Source organism: Taeniopygia guttata, chromosome 3 (genome assembly GCF_048771995.1).
Source record: "Taeniopygia guttata chromosome 3, bTaeGut7.mat, whole genome shotgun sequence".
Taxonomy (NCBI): domain Eukaryota; kingdom Metazoa; phylum Chordata; class Aves; order Passeriformes; family Estrildidae; genus Taeniopygia; species Taeniopygia guttata.
This window is the reverse complement of record NC_133027.1, coordinates 68,359,861-68,383,211: the sequence shown is the minus strand read 5'-3', so window position 1 is coordinate 68,383,211 and position 23,351 is coordinate 68,359,861. Positions and strand designations below refer to the sequence as shown.

The 23,351-nt window shown below is 38.3% G+C and overlaps 1 protein-coding gene across 12 annotated transcripts in view; it reads right to left on the bottom strand.

Annotated features, from left to right (window-relative positions):
* The window catches only part of RGS7 (regulator of G protein signaling 7), a 255,301-nt gene that overhangs the window by 223,160 nt on the left and 8,790 nt on the right, over positions 1-23,351 (bottom strand). For 4 of the 12 annotated variants that reach the window (XR_012055108.1, XM_012572526.5, XM_030268213.4 and 1 more), the window contains exons 1-2: positions 5,399-5,791; positions 4,197-4,308 (exon numbers count right to left, since the gene is read on the bottom strand). Coding sequence is in view for 11 of the 12 variants with exons in the window: in XM_012572526.5 (XP_012427980.1) it covers positions 4,197-4,274 (78 nt within the window). In the remaining variant the exon portion in view is untranslated. Of the gene's footprint in view, positions 1-4,196; positions 4,309-5,398; positions 5,794-23,351 lie in introns of those variants that run through there. The other 8 variants (XM_012572521.5, XM_012572522.5, XM_072927075.1 and 5 more) reach the window with 6 other exon arrangements.

Genomic DNA, 23,351 nt, shown 5'->3' with positions numbered 1-23,351 from the left:
CACATGAGAACACTGCACTATCTGCAGTCTACACTGGAAGTAATCTCTGGTGGAAGCAGAGATGGAGAATGGTTATTAGAAGATGGTGCCACTGTTTCCTTAGATGTTGTCCCTACAGCTACTGCTCCTTTACAACAACATTGGAAAGTATCATGCTTTGGAGGCATGGTTTCTGTGGAGAATCATGATAAACTAAGGAGTTTGAGATTACAAAGTCAGCCCTTGTTATACATGAGTACTGACATATATGACCTTCCACCACCGTTACAGAAACAGAACAAACACCGCATTATCTTTATTAGATAATAAAAGCCCCACTGTCAACGATTTTAATCAGACTTGGCAAAAGCTATTTTAATACTTGGGGCAGTGAGAAAGGTAGAGAGACAAAATCTCAGTCACAAGAATATTACCTTTCAAACAAGGATAATCTTATTGCTACAAAATAAAGCTATCAACTCTCAAATGAAATTAGTTCAGGCAGCAATACAATAGCCATTAAACTTGCAAATCAGAACTCCTAATAGTTGCAGCATATGTTTGACTGAAAAAGTAAGCAATGCAGAAAGATAAAGAAAGGCTTAACAAGACCAGCAGTAGGTCTAAAATAGAAGTTCCCATACAGAAAATTATTTTTCTTTTAATTGTGTGCAGAGTTTTAAAACTACAAAAAAAAAAAAAAAAAAAAAAAAAAAAAAAGGCTGATCAGACTCTGAAACTTAGAAAAACTTCACAGTATAGCCTTCTACTACACTACTACATGTCAAGTTTCTTCCCTAACACATAGCTTGCAGCAGCAAGTTAATGCTGCCAAAATATGAGATTTCTGCATGAGCAATTTGTGATGTTAAAATACTATGGACTTCAGTCTCTTATCTCTTTTAATTGCTGACTGGAATGGACTCTGTCAGAGAAGAAATGCAAGGAGGGGTTTTACATTTTTCATATTTGCCTCAGGCTACCAGCAGAAAAATTCAGGACTTTTTCTAAGGTATGTCAGTGCCAATGATGTGTCACATGTCATTACTTTATAATTAGGCTGATAGACAAAAAGAATAATGCAGCTGACATTCTATTAAAATAAAAATTATTCTCCAAGGCATAAAAACACTGACACAAGCATCTTAAAAAGCTGAGTAAAAAATATATAGAGAACTATTTATCTGTGCTGCTGCCTTTTCCTGATTCAAATAAGTTATTCTTAGTCATGTGTGTACTGCATATTGAATTATACTATGCTGATTTAAAAAAAAAATCTTTCTTGAAAAGAAATTAAATGAAATGTCATGAAAGCATTGTTCAGCTCGGAATAAAAACTACTATGAGAATAAGAGACTATCTACACTCTATGTTACTTGAGATTACAATATGATTATCAATTATTCAATTCTTCAAATAAGCAACTAAACAAAAACCAAATACATCTTAAAAAATAGAAAGCTGACAATTTTTTTTTGTCAAGAGTTTGAAAAAATTAAGCCTTAAAAACCAAATTTGAAAACACTAGGACTTCATTCTGTATAAAATTTTTTATAAAACACTCCTGACAGAATCAAGATTTAGGAAATACAGGGCTGTAATTCCATGTAGTTCAGAATACATTTAGTTCAGATTGTGTCTGGAAGTTAGACAGATTGGAAGAATTACCAGATTACAAAACTGTGGTTTATAGCCAAAATAACAGCCTTCACAGCACGGCCAAATTTCAACTCTCCATTAAAGTAAGTAAGAGATGTCAAATCTACTCTTTGCCAGTACAGATACCACAAAATGTGTGCTTTTCCATTTGTAGATGTATAAACAGCTGGAAGAAAGCATTTCCACCTTTGTGCATTTTGGCAACATTATTCAAAATACCAGACTTCAAAATCAGTTCGGACTGAACTCAGCCAGCAACATGTTTATGGGTTTTTTTTCTAAAAACTGTTAATACATTTCCAGTTGGCCAAAAAAGAGAGTCCCTCATGAAACTGTCAGATCTAGTTCTTTGTTCATACAGTGCTTTCATTCCCAACACAGACAGAGAGAAGTATTGTGTTTTCAAATGTATTACAAGAAATTCTGTTATTTAGTTGTTCCTAATAAAGAATTATACTCAGAGATTATAATGATAAAGTGACAAGATTTACACTTGACAATCTTCCTTTTATGTTCCAGACCCAAAATTGAGAACGTTTGCTTACACCAATATTCTATTTCAAGAAAAGGCAGATGACTTCTTGAAAAGTTATCTATTATTTTGCTGCCTGTTTATTGAGTATTGCCAAAGGAATGGTTACTTAGATTTCCCTCTGTACTCTAACACAGTGTGCATAATCTGAAATTATCTTTAATTCACCCTGCTAGAAAAATAAGTAGGCAAAAAAAAAGAAAAAACCCCAAATAGGGCAGGTAATGCTGTAGAAGGTCAGTATTTTTCAAAGTTTAATAGTCAGAGCACAACTTGTGCTCTTAGTGACTTAGTGACAAGGGACGATAAGTTGTCCTCTTAGTGACAACTGCTGCACCGAAGGACACAAACTCATATCATCCCTTTACTGATGTATCGCAGAGAACAAAAAGGTGTTTGATGTCTTGGTTTGCTGAGCATACACCTGAGGTGGCATTTCCTATTCCCATTCCTCATTTTCAAATCTCCTGCGCATCACCAGGACTCTTGTTACTTGCCTCAGCTGTTCCATTCAATGCAGATGCTGCTCAGAGGTGAAGCTGCCCAGAGGCCATGATAAATTTTGGCATGAGGTCATACTAAACACCAGAGGTCACAAATTTTACCACAAATTTTACCAAACTCACCAAAGGAAGAGAGAAACAGTTTCTCTGTGCTGTCCCTCTGAGTCCTAAATAAGCTGAGAAAAGACCCTTTTGCCAGCATTGAAGTAAATGGAAAATGTGGAAAGATTCTTTTTAGAAAGATCAAAAACCTATAACGAACAATATAAGATCTGCTACATTGCTTTTCATATGTGCAGCATATTTTCAGTATGCAATTGCCTTTTGAAACACACTCGTGGTGTTAATGGCAAGGTAATCCTGTCTTTTTCTAGATGTGCATTTGTAGAAGGATAACCACAGTTAGATTCATAAATTCATTCAGTTATGTAAAAGGAGCCTAATTTCACAAAATAGCCAATACAGCAAACTAAATGAAATCAGCAACATATCTGAAAACAGGAAGAGGAAAAAGCATGCATCAGACTTCAATTTGAGACAATTTTTTAATTTCTGGGAAAAGAACACTTACCACAGTTACTGTTTATACTTCAGTTCACCTCAAAGACTAAACTGATTAAATATCAGATGTTTTCTATTACAGTTAACTTGTAAGAGGAAAAGTCAATACCTCTAACAAAGTAAAGTATTGATTTTTTTTTTCACCTGGTAAAAATAACCACAAACAAGTTAAGAAGCACTGTGTTCTAAGATTAAACAAGCAATTGTATAATTACTTGTTTCAGTTTGCAACAGGGAAATTATTTTTTCTCCATTATTATTAAAATTTATTTTGTTATTCTTTTTTCATAGATGCAATAAAGGCTTTTTTAAAAATATGTATATTAAAGGCATTTCACTCCAAGCATTTACTCTCATTTAAATTAAAGCATAATTACTAAATAAACCTCACTATAAGAGTTCAATACCTGGAAATTTAGTGTATTGATGTTCTACGAATAACTACACTAGAAGTCTTCCCAGAGAAAAATTCTAAAGGGTATGTTTTTTGGGGCTTTTTGACTTGTGGCAACCACAGATAAGTGAGCTCTTTAATCAGTTTTCCCCCTCATATGAAATAATTTAATGGTTCTGACTTCTCTGCACAAGCCAGAAATATTGTATTGTACAGTTGATATTTAGCTTTAATACATATGAAATCATTTTACAAATAAACTTTAAAAGTGAACATTTGACCTCAAAACATGGTCCAGTCTCTGGCACGTCACCACCATCAAATATTGTATGTATCTGTGCAGTAAGTGACTGAAATACATCAAGTATCTCAAATTGAAAAGCAGCTGCTTCTGAACAAGATGGAAAGTTGACATGTGCAGATTTTACCATTTCAAACCATTCAACAGACAAAGTCATTTCTCTATTCAATAAATTGGAGAGAAACAGCAAAAATAATGGCTTCACTTGCTAGGCAAAAAAGTCCAGGACTTCCCCTTCCTCAGCTTTTGAAAAATACAAAAGCTTACCTTTCTGTACACCAGCATGTTTGGGGACTCATCAGCCACCCCATTGCTGCTTTGCCCATAATTATTTCCTTGTGCCATGTCCCACAGATTTGATCCGCTTTTGGATGTTGCACTGTAAAAGGTAAAAGTGGTTTCAATAGGGCATCACCTCGGGTCTCCTTGCTTCCCTGATGATTAATGGACCTGACTTGCTACCAACATGTTATCAAAATCAGTGTATGCACTCACTCCAATAGATATTTACATGTGAGCGAAGCTGCTAATTCGCCATTTACTGTCATTACTCTCTTTCGCTGGTAAATTATGGATGTAACGTGTTGATCTAATTTAAACGTTAATGAATTGTCACTGGGAACAGCTCCCTGACACACCGCTCACCACCACATCACACAGACGCCTCCTCACAGAGGGCTTCCTCCTCCCCTGCACGGGCTTCACCAAGGGACGCTCTGCACCTCCCAGGCCAGTTTTGGGAGGACTGACTCGGCCCGTGACGTGCATTCAGCAGTGCCCTCCGCTCGCAGCTCGGGTCCTAGCAACTTCCACAACATTCAAACGCACGAAAAGCGAACCAGACGCTTTGAACCTCCCTGTAGTTCGCCAACACATCTGTGCTCGTACATACGCGGGGGCAGGGGAGCAGGTGACGAGGGAAAAGGAAAAAATAAGCCAGAACACTGTTCCGGTTGCTTTCACCTACTTTCATCGCACTTTACCGCCAAAGACCGGCTCCCTGCCAGCCCCGTCTCCTCCCCGCCCTCCCCCGGGTCACACGGGAGCTGCACCAAGCAAGAGCTCGGATCATGCCGTAGCTCCGGCTTTGCACGCAGGTGTAAGAATGTGCTCCATCTACAGACCACACCGGCGGATGCGGAGAGCCGCGGAGAGCCGCGGAACGCCACTCCAAGCACTAACCTCCCGAGCCCTCCCCAGCCCCCGAGACGCCTCGCGTTCGGGCTTGGCTGCCCCTCGTCCGCCCGCTGGTTCGCGCTGCCCCGCAGCGCCCGGGGCTCCGGGCGGCCAAAGGCCGGTCGCACCGGCTCTCCCGCGGCACCCGGCGCGGCGCCCGCAGCTCCAGCACCGCGGACAGCGGCGGCAGCGGCGGCGCCGCCCGCGGGGCCCGGCGGCAGCGCGGCCTCGGCTCCGCCGCGGGAGGCGCGGGCGGGGGCGCGGAGGGGCGCGGAGCCCGCCCGCTCGGTTACCTCCTGGGCCAAGGTCACTGCGCGCTGGCCGCGGCTCCTCGGCTGCTCCTGCTGCTCCTGGCGCGCCCCGCGCGGTGGGTGTCAGCCGGCAGCGGGCGGAGGGACGCGGCGATCGCTCATCACACACACGCACACACACGCACTGCGGGCGGAGGCGCTGCTGCCGCTGCCGCCGCCGAGGCTGCGGCTCTCCCGTGCTCTGCCGGAGCGGCGGCAGCTCAGCTCCCTCCCCGCAATGGAGCGGCCGTCACGTGGGGGACGGGCACGTCAAAGGTGCTGCCGCTGCCGCCGCTCCGCCACACAGCAGCAGCCTTCCTCCTCCTCCTCCTTCCTTCTCCTCCTCTTCCTCAGTGCTCTAGGCTCCCTCACCGAAAACAGCGGCCAAGAAACTGCAGCTGCCAGCAGATCTGGCCGCAGCCTCTGTAAATGAGATTAGACATCACCGGTGGGCTGGGCAGGAAGAGAATGTGGGCTAATGGGATAGGGAAGGAAAAGGGTAGTTCTTGGGGAAACTGTGTCATCTCCTTCGTATTTCTTTACCGACAGCAACAGGGATTCTGCCTCTTCCTCTGTCTTATGCTGGACACCTCATGTATATTCTTCAGTGAAAACTAAGGAGAGCCTGTGCTCTGTTGGCACTGCAGACTTCACTGAGCAGTGGAACAGAGAGAGAAGAGAGTGAACCTGTTTCAGGCAGACAGGAAGAAACCCTGAGGACACCTCAAGACACCCTCGGGACTGTTTTGCCATGTCCTAGGCAACTGCCTAATTTGTGAAGGCCTCACATTAGCTACGATAAAAGAAAAAGATCAGGTCTCTCAGTCTTACTTCCCCAACACATGCAGACAAGAATACTTTAGCAATACTGCTTTTGCAAGGGGGTTGAAATGCCCAGAACTCAACATCCACAAGAACACAAGGTACTTAAGTGGTTACGCTTTGGTATATTCTGATTTAAAATTGTCTTTTCTAAAAACAGTAGCTCTTATTACAAGAATGATCTTGCAGAAGAATCCTTTACTGTGCCCTGCACCTTGAGTGTGTGCTTGTAAATCATGCAATTCAAGCAGAGGTTTCCATGCATACTGGGTCACCTTCACTCATTCTACCTTTCTCACATTTCAGAGAGCCTCAAACCGACGCTATCCTGCAAGAAGTTTGTCATTATCATCTGCTGCAAGTACTTTTAACTACTCTTCCAAACTTTGCAGATGCCTTTAGATGCTTTAGATGTGGTAAATTAGCTCAGGCATTGATAGGGAGTCACAGTGGCAACAACAAAATGAAGGAAAAAGGACAGAACCAATTGGACTTCTTGGAGAACTGAGGAAAGGAAGACATAAGTTTGATAATAGTCCTAGAATGAACACCAGAGTAAAGAAAGATGATCTCCATCACAAATAGGAATGTTTTCCAGAGACAGAAGTTGTAAAAGGTGAAATGACACAATAAGAACCACCAACTCTGTTCAGTGAGATACACTGGCTGCAAAGAAAAGCAGACAGGCATTATGTGTCTCAATTTTGATCGAGGAGAATAATTTATCATGTCACAAAGAAAAGGAAATGTGAAAACAAATGGTGCTAGAAAAGAGAGAACTCTGGAGTTTTGAGGTGGAAGAGAACATGGGAAAGAATTCAACAGCACAACATAAAGTGAAAAAGTATCAATGTTGAAAGTAGTTGGCACAGGAATTTATTAAACCAAAGATTAAACAGAGAACTAAGACCTGTTTCCCACTAAAATTCGCTTCACATACAATAGCATCTCAGTGAGGTTAATAAAGTCGGGATCAAAATATTAATCTTCCAACAGATTCTCTGATTCAGCCCAGTCCACTGTTGAGACATGGGAACCAGGAATAAAGATCTCAGTCTATTTTTACACAGACATCCCAGGCAAGCAGCACTACAGTGTTCAGAACTCAGTGATTTGACTTTGTAAGTCTGACAGGTGCACTAGAAGACCAGGGAAATGCCTCCAAGATCTGCTAAAAATGCAAGTGACACCCTTATGGTTGTATGGCATCAAAATAAAATCTTATTTATCAAACTGGTGTTTAAATTTATTTTTCAGAGTCAAAATGGGAACTGCACAAAATATAATTCAAATGAGGAAAATCTTTAAAAATATTGATAAGACATATATTCTTTTCATTTGTTCTGCCAGCCACTAAACATAGTAATTGTGTTAAAGAGCATAAAAATCAAACATTAGCAAGTTTCCAATGAGATTAAATATTTGTTTTCTTACTCTGCCTCATTTTGTTGTTAATGTAAGGGACAAAACAACCTACATAAAATGAAACCATTTTTGTACTACAATTCTTGGACTACCTGCATGAAGTTACTTAAAAGCTGACTTCAAACTACCTACTTTCTATAATGTATTCTGCAAATAGATTTTGGTAGTAGTTATGTGTCTTTGGAAAGCTCCCCAGCAAAGCTGACTAATTCAGGCAGCAACATTTTCCAAGTTTTTATTCTCTGATTCTCTGAAAATGTCCTTAAAACTAAGGGCAGAAGTATACCAAACTGAGTTAGATTTTGGCTATGCTGCCTCCAATTTTGCCTTTGCTTTTATTTTAACAATTCTGATTATTTTACAAGTAAAGTAAAATATAAAATCCTATACCAATAGGCAAGGTTTATATATTTTCTTTGAAAATAATCAAATTTTAATAACATAAATGCAGTTCTAAAGCAGACCAATTACTTGGGCCCATGGAAGTTAATAGGTATTTCTCCATTAACATCAAAAGGAACTATATTCCGTAGTTTTTAACCTTGTCCTCGGAGCCAGAGGAATACCTTAAACATCTAAGTCATGTATCTCACAATTAAAGACTTGCTACACTGAAGAACATCAATTTTTTATTTCACCAGCATGTCCACTGTCTAAATTAAGTAGAACCCTAAATCCTAATGGGGTTGAGCAGAATTCTGAAACAAACCAACAGAATTCGCTTTTTGCCACCACTTTGTGGTGAAAGAAACCCTGGGCTGGACTACTTTCATAAATGCAAATAGAAAGAAAATAATTTATTTAAAATATATGTAACCAGATAGTCTCATTCTATTGTACTTGGGTGTGTTTGTTTGATAGGCTATAAAAAGCTTTAATTCATAAATTACACATCTTTCCCATCTTGGAAGTCATCACTTATCTCATATACAACCGGCATTAGCCTCCCCAGAAAGCATGGTCTGCCAGAAGAGGAAAGGCCTTTTCAAAATGCAAGGCAAATCTACTCATTAATAAAACAAAGATGATGGGGAAAGGCTGCCAAGGGGCAGCTTTATCTAACAAGGCAATAAAGTACACATGATTGAGCAAGGTGGTGACTACATTTTCTGTGTTTAGCTTTCATTGTCAGTACAACTCAAGTATTCCAATTACATCACACACGTGGCATTTTTAAGTAAAAAATATTATGTCAGGATGTATACAACAATCTATCTGGATATGACCAGAAATTTTGCTGTCTGTCCTGCTGGCCAGTGCTGTAGCATTATGTCAGTATGCCGCCTATATCCATCAATTTATCTTGTCTTATGCCTAGACTAAATGTCCCTTAGAGTAAAGACGTGCTGTGCAAGCTCTTAGCACAGCATGATCTTGTTCTATGGCCAAGTTTTTAACACTTCAGAGCATTATAAACAACCACATTTAAATTTACTAAAATAGTGTAAACATGCTGACTGAACTCCAAACACTGTTATGAGTTAATACTGTGTTACCTTAAAGTATAAAACCCAGTGGGTTTTTTTGGGTTTTTTTTTCACTATCCAGCTAAGCACAGAGAGAACCTGCCTACTTTAATCAAACTCATATATTTGTGGCCCTACCAAACCACAAGTGTTTCACTGCCAAGCTCTGAGCAGGTACCTAGTGATTCCAGGCCCAGCCTTTGGCCTTTTTGATGAGATCTGAACACCTGCTCTTTCAGGAGTGAACTGCAATCAATCTGTTTAATGTAGGTCTTCAAATGTCATCATGATGATTACACGTCACAGTATATATTTTCTAGAACTGAACCCAGGACTCACAGAAACTTCACCACTTTCTTCATTTTTTTACACTCTAGGAATTTGGTTTGTCACCTACCTTACAACCCTAACGAAATATTAATTACCTTTGTCAATTTATGACGCTGACAAAAAAAAAGCTATTAGTATTCTGTCAGTTAGGGAAGGAGTTAAAAAACAACAAAAAGATATTTTTAGAACATAAGAGAAGGAGGTAACCCAAAAGAAATCTGGATTTAGCAAAAAAAAATCTGATCTGATAAGAAAAAATGAGTCGTGGACAGACATAATTTCACAGGAATGCAAAATTATTATAAATAAGGAAAGTCCATATTTCCATAATCTTTTTTTTAAGTATGATATAGATAGATAGATAGATAGATAGATAGATAGATAGATAGATAGACACACTCCCACAGAGAGCACAGTACAATTTACATATATTTGAAACCTTAATGCAACAAATTTTATCCCTTACTGTTAATTGTAACAGAAAGTCCACAGCTACATAAAATTTTGTATCAATATAGTGGCCCACCAAAGCTATCCATGGAAAGTCAACAGCTTCTCCCGACAAAGCAGAACAACCTCAAGCAGTTCCACCGCAGCCCTGACCATTTATCCAGTTGTAATTTCACCCAGAAGAGGGCAGGCTTTCTCAGCCAAAGAGAAGCTAGGCTAGCTGGCTGACACACTACTAGGATATTTTTCCCCTCCTAAAAGAGTTAGCACAACCGGCTATACACCATCATTTCATCAAAAAGTGAGAGTGTTTACAGAAATGAAACACCACACCACTTTCCTTTAAAACTGCCTGGAAGACCTGTGATTAATAAGCCCTGATCTTAAAATAAGTTACAAGCTGGAGAAATTAGTCAAGCATGGAGAGATAGAACAAATCTGCAGGGAATTAAAAAAAAATAAAAATATGGAGGTTTCAGTCTAATTTGGATCTAACAACCTTAATTCAAGCACAGTTCTGAATCCTGGTCTCCTAACTTCCAAAATAGCTCTTGGGGATGTTTTCCATTTTGTGTAAAAATATTCTTATTGGCACGGAACAAACCCTGAGTTCACAAAATGGGACATTTTGTCTCTGCTTCAGATTTAATAGTGTGTTGCTCTCAGTATCTCCTATCACTTGGTATTTACAACACTCCCCCCAGAGGCACAGATAAGCAGTTTATAGATTAGTATCTGCATCTTCAGATGCCACATACTTCACATAGGAGTGTCCAATTACCGAGCAACTTCATACAAAGTAAGGAAAGAAAACACAGTGATTGTGGTTTGGTAAATTTAGCTACAATGCTTTTAGCCCAAGCTATTAGCTTAATTCAATCTGACAGCAGTCTCAGGTTAAAAAAAAAAAAAAAAAAAAAGAAAAAAAAAAAGGTTTTTTTTTTTGTGACTAAACCCATAAAAACTCCAACAAACCAAGGAACAGGCTCTTCCCCTTCATTCCTCTAGAAAATCTCTCAGGTAGGCCTGATTCATACAACAGCACTTGCACAGATCAAAATAGAATAAGCCACTTATTAAGGATGAGTTAGGAAGACACTGATTTGGAATCCTTTGGCATGAAAGGACCAGAGAAAGGAAGACTCAGAAGCCCTATAAAGGGAGGGAGGAAAGAGCATCATATGTAACAATGCCATGGTTACAGACCAGAACAGATTCATTGTCAAAAGACCTCCTAACAGAATTAACAAGAAACACTGAGAACTAGCTGGAGCAGTAATTTTTGTGGCAAAGAATTGAGCTGATAAATAACAATAATACAGCAGAAGAAAACAAAGAGAAAACAAACAAAATCCAGAAACCCTCACACTGATCCCAGTGAGCAGGTCATGGTTCTTGCAAGCTGTTGAAATGGCTTTGGGGGAAGATATCTTGAAAGTGCTCAGGAGAGATGAGGGAAAAACTGAGAAATTTTGAAAAGTAAAATTTGTCCCTTATTTTATCTGATCTTATCCTTTATGCACACAGATTGAATTTCTAGAAACTCTTGTTAAATAGGTAAATGCCAAAAATACAGATTACTGGCTGACTTCTGCAAGTTTTTGTCAGTTCTCACAGGTGTTTTACCTTACTAATAAACAATTTTTCTATAACACACTTTTTAGACTGCAAGAAAAGCTTATACATACCACACAAATAATAAAAACTGTGGCAGCTATCAAGTCGGGAAATAGCTTCAAATGTTAGCAGCATGCCATCATCGGTAGTCTGCAAGCACCAAACTTGCCTATGCAAGCTACTACTGAAATTGCCCACTTTGCTCATTCCCTCCAGCAATCAGAGTTGATGTGACTTAATCTCATTAATTCACTGAGCTGAATGCACTGGAGAAAAAGAGAGCTCAGCAGTTTAACAGGCTTCCTTCATTTTTCTTTTTTTTTTCCTTCCCTCACCTTTCATTTCGAAGTTCCCTCTATCATTCATGAATTCCCTGCCTCATATCCACAGACAATAGAATAAAACAGCTCTTTTCCCCCAAGGTTGCTTTGTTTTTCTAAAGGCTTAAATCAGACAGAATCAATTTGCTGAATGTGCATCACAAACTGAACCTATCTGCATCCATTTATATCCAAGTACACACAATAAATATAGTCATTCCCTCACAGGAAATAAATGGAGTTTCCATTCTTTTAAACTCTACATAGGATTCAGGATAAAAGGAGAGCTTTATTTTTTAAATCATATTCTCCAGAAACTCAAATGACTAAAAATTACAGAAAAGAAATAATCAGGTGTCTGTGATGGCTAAATAGTCCCATTTAACAAAAAAATAAAACAAAAAAGTAACAGAATCACGAAATAGGGATGTGGGTTTGCTGGGGTTTTTTCAAACCACAGTATAAACTCAAGTCCTTCCCAGAATGCACTCCTTACCACAAGACTGTTTTACTTCAGCCTACAAGATTATTAGCAAACATTCAGCTTCTGTACAGTTTCTCCAATATTAAAGAAAATTTCCTTAAATTTCAAAGTACAGACAGATAGTTCAAAACAGTTGGCTGAGAAAACAAATTATATTTATTTTTAGAAAAGCGCCAAACCCTTGGCTGTATTATCTAAAATTGTAACAAGCTATTTCTTTTTGAAAAACAGTATATCTAAACCAGCTATAGATTTAGTAGTTCAAAGTAGCCAGTCAGAATAGTTTAGACAATCAAGAAAAGTCTCACAAAAACCCTGTATCATAATACTTGCCTCAGCTTTCAATATTTAAGAGTGAGTAAAAAATGCATCTTTACTAAACGACACTATAACATAATATCAAGCCACTTTGCAAGCAAGGAAAAAAAAAAAAGCAGCCTTGACCTCATAGCCTGAAATACTCAGGAAGTGAGGAAAAACCAGAAGGAAATTAAAAGAGCAAGACATGTAGGAGAAGAAATCTTATTTTGTGTACTCTCTTTCCAAAATGTCTGAATTTTGGTACTGTGCACAATATCACTCTCTAGTTAAAGAACTGCTTAACACAAAGATATAGGCATTTGGCTTTGTCACTAGGTTTTACTTCAAGTACAAGAAGCAGACACTGAAGCCTGATAAGGTATGTGACAGATAAAATGATTAGCATGAAAGAATTACTTTTCCCCCAATACAGCAATGGTTTAAACTTCTTTTTTTTTTTTTTTTTTGGCAGGACAATGGAGACAGACAGGAGCAGGAAAATATTCTGGTACTAAAGAAAGCAGAGGTTTCCTCTGCTAGATTGGGAACTAAAATTTTATGCAAGGCTATCAGGTGTCCAGCATGAGATTTTTACAGTATAAAGGCTCATCTTGTATGGGAGGAAAGAAACATATTTAGCCATGGACAGATATTTAGCCTGTGGATAACAGAAGAGAGAGAGATGGGGGGAAAATTAATAAAGAGGTCATAATATTGAAGGCAGGAAGGTAGCATGAATACATCCAGACTGGAAAATGATCCACAGTGGGGAAGGACAGTACTACTTATTTAATAAGGAAGCAGAGTAAAAGCAGATTTCACTATCTCAATGACTGCATGCCAAATGAAACTTATGCAGCTTCCAGTGGTAAAGAGACTGGACTAAGATGAACAAGAGGAAGCAAGGAAGACAATTCAGAAAGCAAGCATTGATCCCACTTTCTCTGCAAATTGGTTAGATTTTCAGGATAAAATTAATAAAATAAAAACTAAAACTTATTCCAATAATACTGAAAAAAATTGAACGCTATAGAAAAGATAAATGCACCTGGCTATTCAGCTCAACAAAGAAAAGAGAATGAAGGTAAGACTCAGGGAGTCATAGAAAACCAAAATACTTTGAGATTGGACAAAAAAGAAAACAAAGAGCAGAAAGAGTCTACTGTTACTGGACAAGGACAACCATTCTTTAAATTTAATTGATAACATCTATTTCCTGACTAAAATAATAAGGGAACACGTTCTGAGCAGCTTCCAGATGAAGACAGCATGGCTTTGTATCTAGGAATAAATTTAGCTAGTAAGAAATAAAACTGGTTGCAAAATATTAAAAGCTAATTTATTAGTCTAAGCCACAAGGGATTTCAGAGAGTACTCTAAAAGCAGAAAAAGCCACAATTAGGGGGGCTAAACACCTAAATAAATGGCTTTTATGTGTCAGAGGGAACTGAAATTTACAGTCACAAACTCAAAGCACTGTTTATAGTTCTTTCACACTCCCTCTCTTATACAGCATCTTGTCACCTGGTAGTGCTACAGGACGGCAATGCAAAGGTTCTACCCTGTGCATTTGACCTCATGATACTATTTGTTCTACATTCACCAGTCTGGATATACAGTATTTTAATAGACGCCATTTCAGGTCATTATAATGCATTTATGTCTAGCATAAATTCATTACAGAAAGTGGTGTCATATTTGATAGTGGAAGAATAAACAGACATGAAATCTGGCTTCAGCTTGGCTCACCCAGACCAAAAGCTCACCAAGTAAAAATCAGCAATCGAGGTTGTTTCCTGGCATTCAGCAGACATTCAGGGGGACCAGTGATTAGCTCCACAGACTCAGACACAGCTCTTCCCAGTTGATTTCATATTATCTTTCTGAGTTGTTCGGAGATTATTTCTATGGCCATACTAACATTTCAGTTCTCATCATGGGGAATATTTTTCATTCTCCTAAAACATCAAAATTTGCAAGCACATAAGAGAAAGGACCTTGAAATATGGAACCAACCTGTGGGAACCCAGGGCACAGGGAATATTTCTCTGTCTGCTCTGAGGGAAGACATGGAGAAAGCTTCCAAGACTTCAAGACAGAGTCCACAAAAGTGTGAAATAGAGTCTGGAGAATAGTATGGCATGTCACTTGGGTAAGAAATTTAGGTTTTGGGATTTTTAGTATGTTGTAAATGGGAACAAGGTAGAGGTTTTAGGGCGGAGGCAGGTTGTTCTTCTTCACCTTTTTCTTCCTACTTCTTCATGAGTTTGGGTGATGTCTTTTAATTAGGAAGAAAAGACCGTATTGCAGGCATCGTGGGATCAGTTATTGGGTTAAAAGGGAAAATAATCTAGGTGTCATTTCTTAATTGGATAGCTTGGTCTTAAAAGACCTTGTAACAAGAGATTGTTAGCCCATTTTTGCAGTGCTCTTCTGGTGCACAGTCTGGTATGGACAGCGTGCAAAATTTTAGACAAGATAATAATAAACAAGAAGCTGAAGACCAGAAAAGTCCTGTGTGTGTCCTTTTCCTGACACAAAACTGCTCCGGGAGGGTTTCCCCGGACAGGGGAACTCCCAGGGAGGGGCCCAACATGGGGCCAAGAAACCGATACCAACCCTACAATTTGGACTGACAATACCTTGCAAAGCAGCAATCACTTTCCACAAAAAGTTTTCACAGCAAGCTTTATCAGACATGAAACTCACATAGAGGAAGCAAACAGCAGATACAGAAATGTAACTACACATGCCAACCTAATCACATTTTTAGCCAACTAAATATCATTTTGGTTTGGAGAAGCATGTTCCAGTATATTGCTCCTGATGGTCTAAATATTTTAGGAGTGCTTTGCCAGTCACAACACAGCTATTGATTGTCCTGCTCAGCCTTATCCACAATGCTAAATACAATATCCCAATAATTTGTATGCAGGCATCTGTGACAATTGAAGGTCAGTATTTGTTTATTAGAGTAGAAAGAGAATAAAGTCATGAACTCAAATGGATGGAGATTACCAGTAATGTGAAAATGTTTCAATTCTAAATAACACCAGGTAATAATGGCATCATCACAGGGTACAAGTGCCACATCCAGTTCCATTCTCTTCATTCTGGCCTCACTCCATTTCACTACCCAGCACTTGGGCAATACTACCCGGATAACCTCTCCATGCCAGCAATTCAGAGGGAAATGAAAAGGACAGAAGTGACACTTCCTCCTCCTCTTCCACAGTGCAGATTCCTGACTCCTGCAGTCTGCAGAAAAGCAAGGAACTGCTGCTCTACAGTAGAACAGTCTGTGGATGCAGAGAGAAGAGTGCTTTGAGGCAATGACTGCATGTCTAAGCAGCCAAACTTACACTGCAGTTTTCATTCTGGCACAAAAATCCTCTAAGAGTAAGTCCTACAACTCCAGACAAATTAGATGTTTTATTCAGCTTTTGCTACAGACTGTAACAGAAGCATCCCCACCTCATAGGCCCTTCCTTCCTCCTCAAACCACTATTATCCTCCTTCCTAAAAGTGAAAATGCTGTCATAGTTTTCACTGATATCAAATATTCATGCATTGGCACAAGGAGGTGAGGAGTTTTGCTATTTCCACATACTAACTTTTCTGCAGTATTCAAAGATCCTTCTTTGCCCAGTTCTCTTGCCAAAAAAGACATTATTATTCTCAGAGTGGAAGCCAAGTAGCTCTAAAATCTGTTTAAAGCATCCTAGCAGAATTCATGTCTAGGAAAAAAAAAAGCACCATGATTAAAGGCAAGAAATCAAGGTTTGACCTGCAAAAATTCCAATAGGTCATTTAAAGGACAGTACCTCTTCCTTTAAAAATAAATAATAATTTAAACAAATGCAACACTAATGTCTGAGCCAAATAAAGCATCCCTACCAACAAAGAAACCTGTCCAAATGGTAAAGTTCAACTGGCTTCACTGAACACTGACAAAATATTTCTGAAGATTTTCTTGGAACAGTATCTAGAACATTACAATTAAACATGTGAAGCAACAAAAAAATGGAATGGAAAAGGGAGTTTCCTAGGGCATCAAAAGTGGGACACAATGTATGATTAATTTTTTTTTTCAGATCTTTAACTTTTTTAAGATGTGTTTAATTAAAAGAAACATATTTGCATTACTCATACAGATTAATGTAGCTCGGGTCACCAAACGCTTTGTGATTTGTAATTATTAACAGTTTTAACTGCCTCTGAAAATTAAATTAGAGGGCTTGGGAAAAAAATCAAGAATTTTCACCATTCACTTTGTAAGCAAACATTTACAGCAACCACCTTTAGGTACCAATCTACATAGTTCTAACTACTTGTAGCACTGGGATGTAATACAAAGGTTCAGGTCCAGGGTCCTTTTTGGCTGTCTCTTGTTCTAAACAAAGAATTGCACTTTCTGCAAATTAAGTTATATCCAGGACAAGCATATAAACTGTAGAATCCTCCCAATTTATTTGTCAAAGAGGTGGGGAAGAGATTGAAAATATTATTATCAGAGAAATATCTCCATTACAGACCATTGGAGGGCTCTAACTCCTAGTTATGCTGCTGGCAGCATACGTCAGTTATGGGTTGCTGAGAAACGACCTTCTTCCTTTTTTGTGTTGTTTCCCTCGTTAAAAATACACTGACTTCACAAAGCATGTGCTAAATGACCTGAAACACTTATTTCCTGTGTAGGGAACTCAAAGTCCAACTTGCTCACTGGGGCCTGAATTTCATCCTACAGCTACAGTGTTGAGATTGAGTGACTGGTGCAGAGACAGCAACCATCCCCTTTCCTTCCTCCGTCCAGTTTTCTTTCTCTCAGTCCTGAACCTTTTGGTTTTTTAATATCTTCTGTATTGGTAGACTGACTTTTCAGGCTACCAAGGCAGGCAGGAGCTCAGGAGCACTCAGTATCAGCACAGGGCTCCAAGCAAGGCACACCTTCCCAAAGCTGAGAAAAATCCAGAAGTGTTTCTCAGGACAGCCACAACTTCCCGATTTGAATAGCAAGACCCCACCGGTGAGGGCTTAGTTATTCCACAGCCTTCAAAATCCCCATTTCATGGCAATTTCCTGAGAAACCACAGCTCCCTGAGGTACAGTAAGGAAAGTGGCTTTGGTCTCCAGACCTTCTGGAATCCCACCTGGCAGGGCTTCTTTGAAACCTCATTCCAGCGGCATCCTAAGGAGCCAGTGAGCTTGTTTCTGACACATAGCACAACGGGAGATAACTATGGGAGAGGAAAGTGCAATTATACCCGGTCACAAATGGGAGCAAGTCATTTGGAACGTCTTACTTGGCAAACAGCACTAAGACAGTCACTCTGGCACACGGAGCAAAATAAACATGAAAAATTTGCAGTTATGAAGCAAGCAGATGAACAATGAGAGACAAATTAGGGTAATGAATTTAAAGGAAAGAGAAAATAGTACAAAACCTTTCTGCCCCATAGTAGGTCAAGTACAATTAGGTAAAAAACAGAATAAAAGGACATAAAATAGGATTTTATTGTCAAGGAGGAAGTTGGAAACACAGTAAGAGAAAGGAAAAACATTTTTAGCATGCAGATGGGCATTTCTCCCTGAAGAAATTAATCTTTCAAAAAAATCTAGGTGTGGTATTCCTAGGATCATAGCAGTATGTTTTGCTTGAGGGAAAGAGACTAGAAAGAATGGCTCATAAAATACAGGGAAATCTGTGTAATTTCAAGCAGCAGATGCATTATTTGGGAAGCAAAAAATTGAATTTGCTTTGTATTTTGAGACATGCAACATGTAAGGAAAGGACTTTCATACATTCCACACATTATGCAGACCTGGATTTTCTGTAGGCTTTTAGGAAAATACCGTTTTCCTAAACAGTATTCAGCTAATACTAAAATGCTATTAGCTTTTCAAAAATCAGAGTTCAATACAAACCCTATAATAGGATTTGTGAGCACAGTTTTAATAAAGGAGAGTGTTTAGGGAAAAGATGCTTGGTATTTTAATCTAACAAATACCTTCATAATTTAATTTTGGATTTAAGTAAGAATCAAAGGTAGACCCTGATGCTCTGACTAAATTCAAGTGCAGATAATTTGTCTACTTTGTGGGGGAAACTAGAAGGCTAAGGAATCAGTTATTTTCTGTTACTTCTGAACAATGAGCAGTACTTCAATATCAGTGCTAAGTGAAGGTGATTTTATACATACAACTGCTTTTCAAATAGTTTCAGCAACTTCAGGCAAAATTTCCTAAATTTGCTCAGGTTTCTGGGTTCAAAACCTACAGACAATACTCCATTCTCTATTTACCGATGGTTTAGCCTTTATTTATAAAATAAAATCAAAATTTCAGATTTCTTTTTAAAAATACAGACATTATTATTCTTGGAGAACTCAACCTTTAGCCACATTTGTTACCTTCAACATTTGCATACTGCTACAGACTCAAGTTAACAGCCATCTCCTCCAAGATACTTCTGTTTCTCCTACCACTTCAATTACTGAAAATAACTCCAATTATTTTCATAATTGCACCCTTTAAGACCTCAGCCCTATCACCAAGTCCTTGTCTCACTGGGCCATAGAACTGCAATTCTATGGGAAATGAAAGAGGCTACTCTCCATTAACTTACTTTTGGGAAGTGTGGCATAACAGTTCGCATCCATATGGCTAATCTGTACTCCCTCAAAACAAGGGGGGTTTCTTCCTCATTGCAAATGGTTAAATGGTTGCTAGTCCATTATATCCATCACAAGGTATTGTCAGGGGAAAAAAAAAAAAAAAAAAAAAAAGCAATTGCCTCAGGTGAAAATCACACCAGGAAATTCACTGAATATACAGGGCAGTGCTGAAACACAATCCCTAGCCCTGCTAAGTTTCCTAACAGAGGCAGTCTTAAGGCCCAAAACTATAATTTCTCCCTCACCCATCCATATTTCAATTAGTGCACAAGAAGAAATACTATTGTATCATGTGGATTGTCAAACAATTGGCTGGTAGAGCTGTAATCAAGGTCTTTTTAAAAAGACTGAGCTCTCAAATTTTCCTGAGAGTGAGATCATATTTGTGAGGGTGCAGTGCAAAAGTAACAAGGTTTAAGATAACAGCTTCTTTATTCATCACAGTTACTGTAAGTATTATACTTAGAATTATTTTCAGACTATCACATTAAAGATGCATTAAAGATGTGTGACTCCTTCCCACTCCTTCAAAAAAGATGGGAGGAGAGAGAGGGAGAAAGAAGCTGAACAAGAACAGTTTGTGAAAATAACACATTAATACTAAAAAAAAACATACATGCAAGAGCTACACCCTTAAAATAACCTTTCAGTTTAATACAGGTACTCTTTCCCATTTGCAAATTTAAGCAGGTATCCCTCCTACCAGTTTTATGACAAGCACTGTCATGTTGAGCAGTCTGTGGCTTTCTAGAAATGTACATGCTTAAATCTAAAGATAGTTCTTAGTTGTTCTTGCTGTAAGAATTACTTGTTTCAAAGTATAATTTCTCATTTCCATTAACCAAAGCTCAGTTGTGTTTTGGATAAATTTTAATGTATGAGCAAAGCTGCTGACTTATACAGCATGATGCAATACTGCTGACAAGATTCACTTGCCAAGTTAAAACAAGCAGTGATAAGGGAATAAATAAGCAAGCATACAAAAGGCTGGCCATATCAGCAAGTCATCTATTAAAGCTGTCTAACGCTCGTCTTTAAAGTGTTGAAAGAAAAGTGCTTGGAAGTCTACCAAAAAGTGTTGGGCTAAATTTATTCCCACAAAAGATGTTGGCCTTAGCCTGAATTTTCCTGAAGACTTCAAGAAGATGGTGAAGGCTGCAGTGATTGGGCATTTCCTTGTCCTTGCTGTTTTGGACTGTTATCAGTCAAGCTGGAGGTTTGAATACTCAGTTCTTAAATCCTCCTAAGGTCAACTAGTACAATTCTGCACTTTTGACTTGGATACCACTACAGACCATACACATACACAAAAACGTAATATACTGCATTATCTCATTCAAAGAAAATAATAGGAGAATTACTGAGGTGAGTAGCATTTTGTGATAATGAACCAAATTCTGGATTTAGTGTTTCTTCACTTATACATATTTAAACTTTAAATGTAGGTTGAAAGAATGAAGGCTTAAGTTTACATGGGAACAGACTTAAGTAGTTCATGAAATTCAATAGTTCATAAAAATCTTTGTTACAAATTAATCCCTAAAAGGTAGTAAGTGAAGCCTATAATGCCTTAGTCAAGTTAGCCCTTCCATATTCCCTTCTCTACTGCTATTAATCTTTAATTCAGTATACCTCCAAAAAGATTCACCTAGACTCCTGGGGAATAGAAGCTGGAGACAGTCTTCAGTAACATTCAAATCAAACTGACTGTCACATGGAATAGTTAATGCCAAGCCAAAGTATTTTAATGAGAACTTGAAAAAAAAGAAGGCTTCTAATTTTGCTGTTTTTTCATCTTCTCCCCAGTCATTTTCTTTGAAACAATTCAAACTAGCAACAGTCTGCCAAGTTTAATTTTATTACCTTCAATTTTATATGCCTCTGTATTTAAGCAAAAAAAAAAAAAAAAAGGAAAAGAATTAGTAATTCTTGTCATAATTGTACATTGGATTGCCAGAGAATTACAGCAGCAACATCATCACATACCCTGATATGTAATAAAACGTAAATTATGATGTACCTGGAGTATATTAAAAAAAAAAAATTCAATGCAATCAGAACTCAGATAATCAAAAGCCTTGAACTGTTTCACATATGTATTTTCTAGATATTAAACCTTTTTTCTCCTTCTCCCATGTACAACAATATATTTACCTTCAGAAAACACGGAACTCTCCAGAGCAGCATTATTGGCTGTACTTTCATCATACAATAGGAGCATGAGCCAATGTATAACTAAATATTACCTCAAAGTAAACACCTCACACAAATGTACTGACTGTGCACTTCTGCTTTATGATTTGTCCAAGCACGCAGGCCCATTTGCTGCCACCTCTGCAAGGATTACACTGCAATCAAAGCCAGACAACACCTGCCACCGCTAACCTGCCAGTAAACTTCATATCCAAAAAATCAAAAGTGGACAAGAATGCTACAGGCAGCAAATCTATCATATTACTATCTCATATTTGGCTTAATTCATATTTAGCTTAGTTTTTTGTTTATTTATTTAAAGAAACAGTATATGGTTATGTTCTGAACTTATTTGCCAATTTTATAGGAAATGGCTTATTCTGTCACCTTCTCCACTGCTTTTTAGTAACCCCAAAAGCAGCATCTTAAAGACAAAGTGAGAAGACACATAAGGATCTTTTCCTGAGGCTATTACAGATGCTACTAAAAGCATATTCCAATTTCCATACATAGTGTGATGTTTTTTCTTAAATAACCTGACAAATCCATATGGTGTCTGATCCTCTTGGTACCTAGCATGAAACATACACCTGGAAAATACTTGACTTCACCAGCACCACCACCTGCAGGAAGCTCTTCTTAGTAGTTATAGGTTTTATCCACCTCTCTCTCAAGAATAGTGGTATCTACAGCAAGAGAAGACATCCCAGGTCTACAAAAGCCAGAAAGGAAATGAACCTGTACCATCACAGTTAGATCTGACCTTCAGTGTCTTTTCCAAACTAAATGCTTCTGTGATTACACCGTCCCCACCATGTCAACTATGAGTGTTCTAAGAAGAACAGAAGAGTGCTGAAAGCACTCTAGGTACCTGTTTACACACTGTTTTCACAACTCCCAGACTGATGGCAGCATCTGAAGTTTTTCAAATATCTCCACAGAAGTCAAAGTTTTTGTGACAGGATTTTGTTCAACCCACAGAAAATGTGGCAAAGATTACAACACAAGTAGATTTTTCCTAGTTTGAAGAATATCCACAAAAACTTCCTTTGTTTTCTTCCCTCTCCAAATAGAGGGGCAGAAAATTTCTTGTATTTTTAAACTAGATCTCCAAAACTGGAGAGTCATGGCAAGAGACCCTAAAGATCCACAAAATAAAACTGTCAATTACTCTGGTAATAAAAATGTTTTATACCATTTGTTTCATCAGAGTTAATTTGTAAGTTGTTAGGGTTGGAGAAACAGTACAGAGAATGTGTTAATATTTGCCTAAAAATTAAAACAAACAACCTAGGTTAAAATTATCTATTAGAACTTTCCCCACTTCATGTGAAAACTTTCTTATTTTTCTTTTTAAATCCATTCAAACAAAAATGTGTGATGCCCCTATGCTTACACGAAAAGCCACAGCCATGACACGTCTGTGTGATGCAAGGAAAAACAGATGAAACATTTTAAACTTAGGCTTAGAGATAAATTCCCATTATGAACTTTTTTCGTTTTTAAGAATTCTCCAAGGAATGAGGTAGATTTTCCATTTATTTCAAATGGAAAATATACACCAACTTTTGCAATAGGACATCAAAGAATATGGGGAACTCAAATCTCAATATGGTATCTCTTTCTGGTTGAGATACTCTTACTTCATTGAAGTTTGAACTCTGAAATTCAGAGGAAAATCAAAAGGGACACTGAATAAATGAATCTTTCTGGTGTTGATGGTGCTAAGGGAGGAGTCTAGCAATATTCCCTTGGGCAAGATCTGCTCAATTTTTTCCTATGCAGTTCTATAAATAGCCTGGCTCTCAGAAAGGGAAATTGTCTTTATACATCAACTCAATCAAAACAATACAGAACAAAACCAAAAAAAAGTAC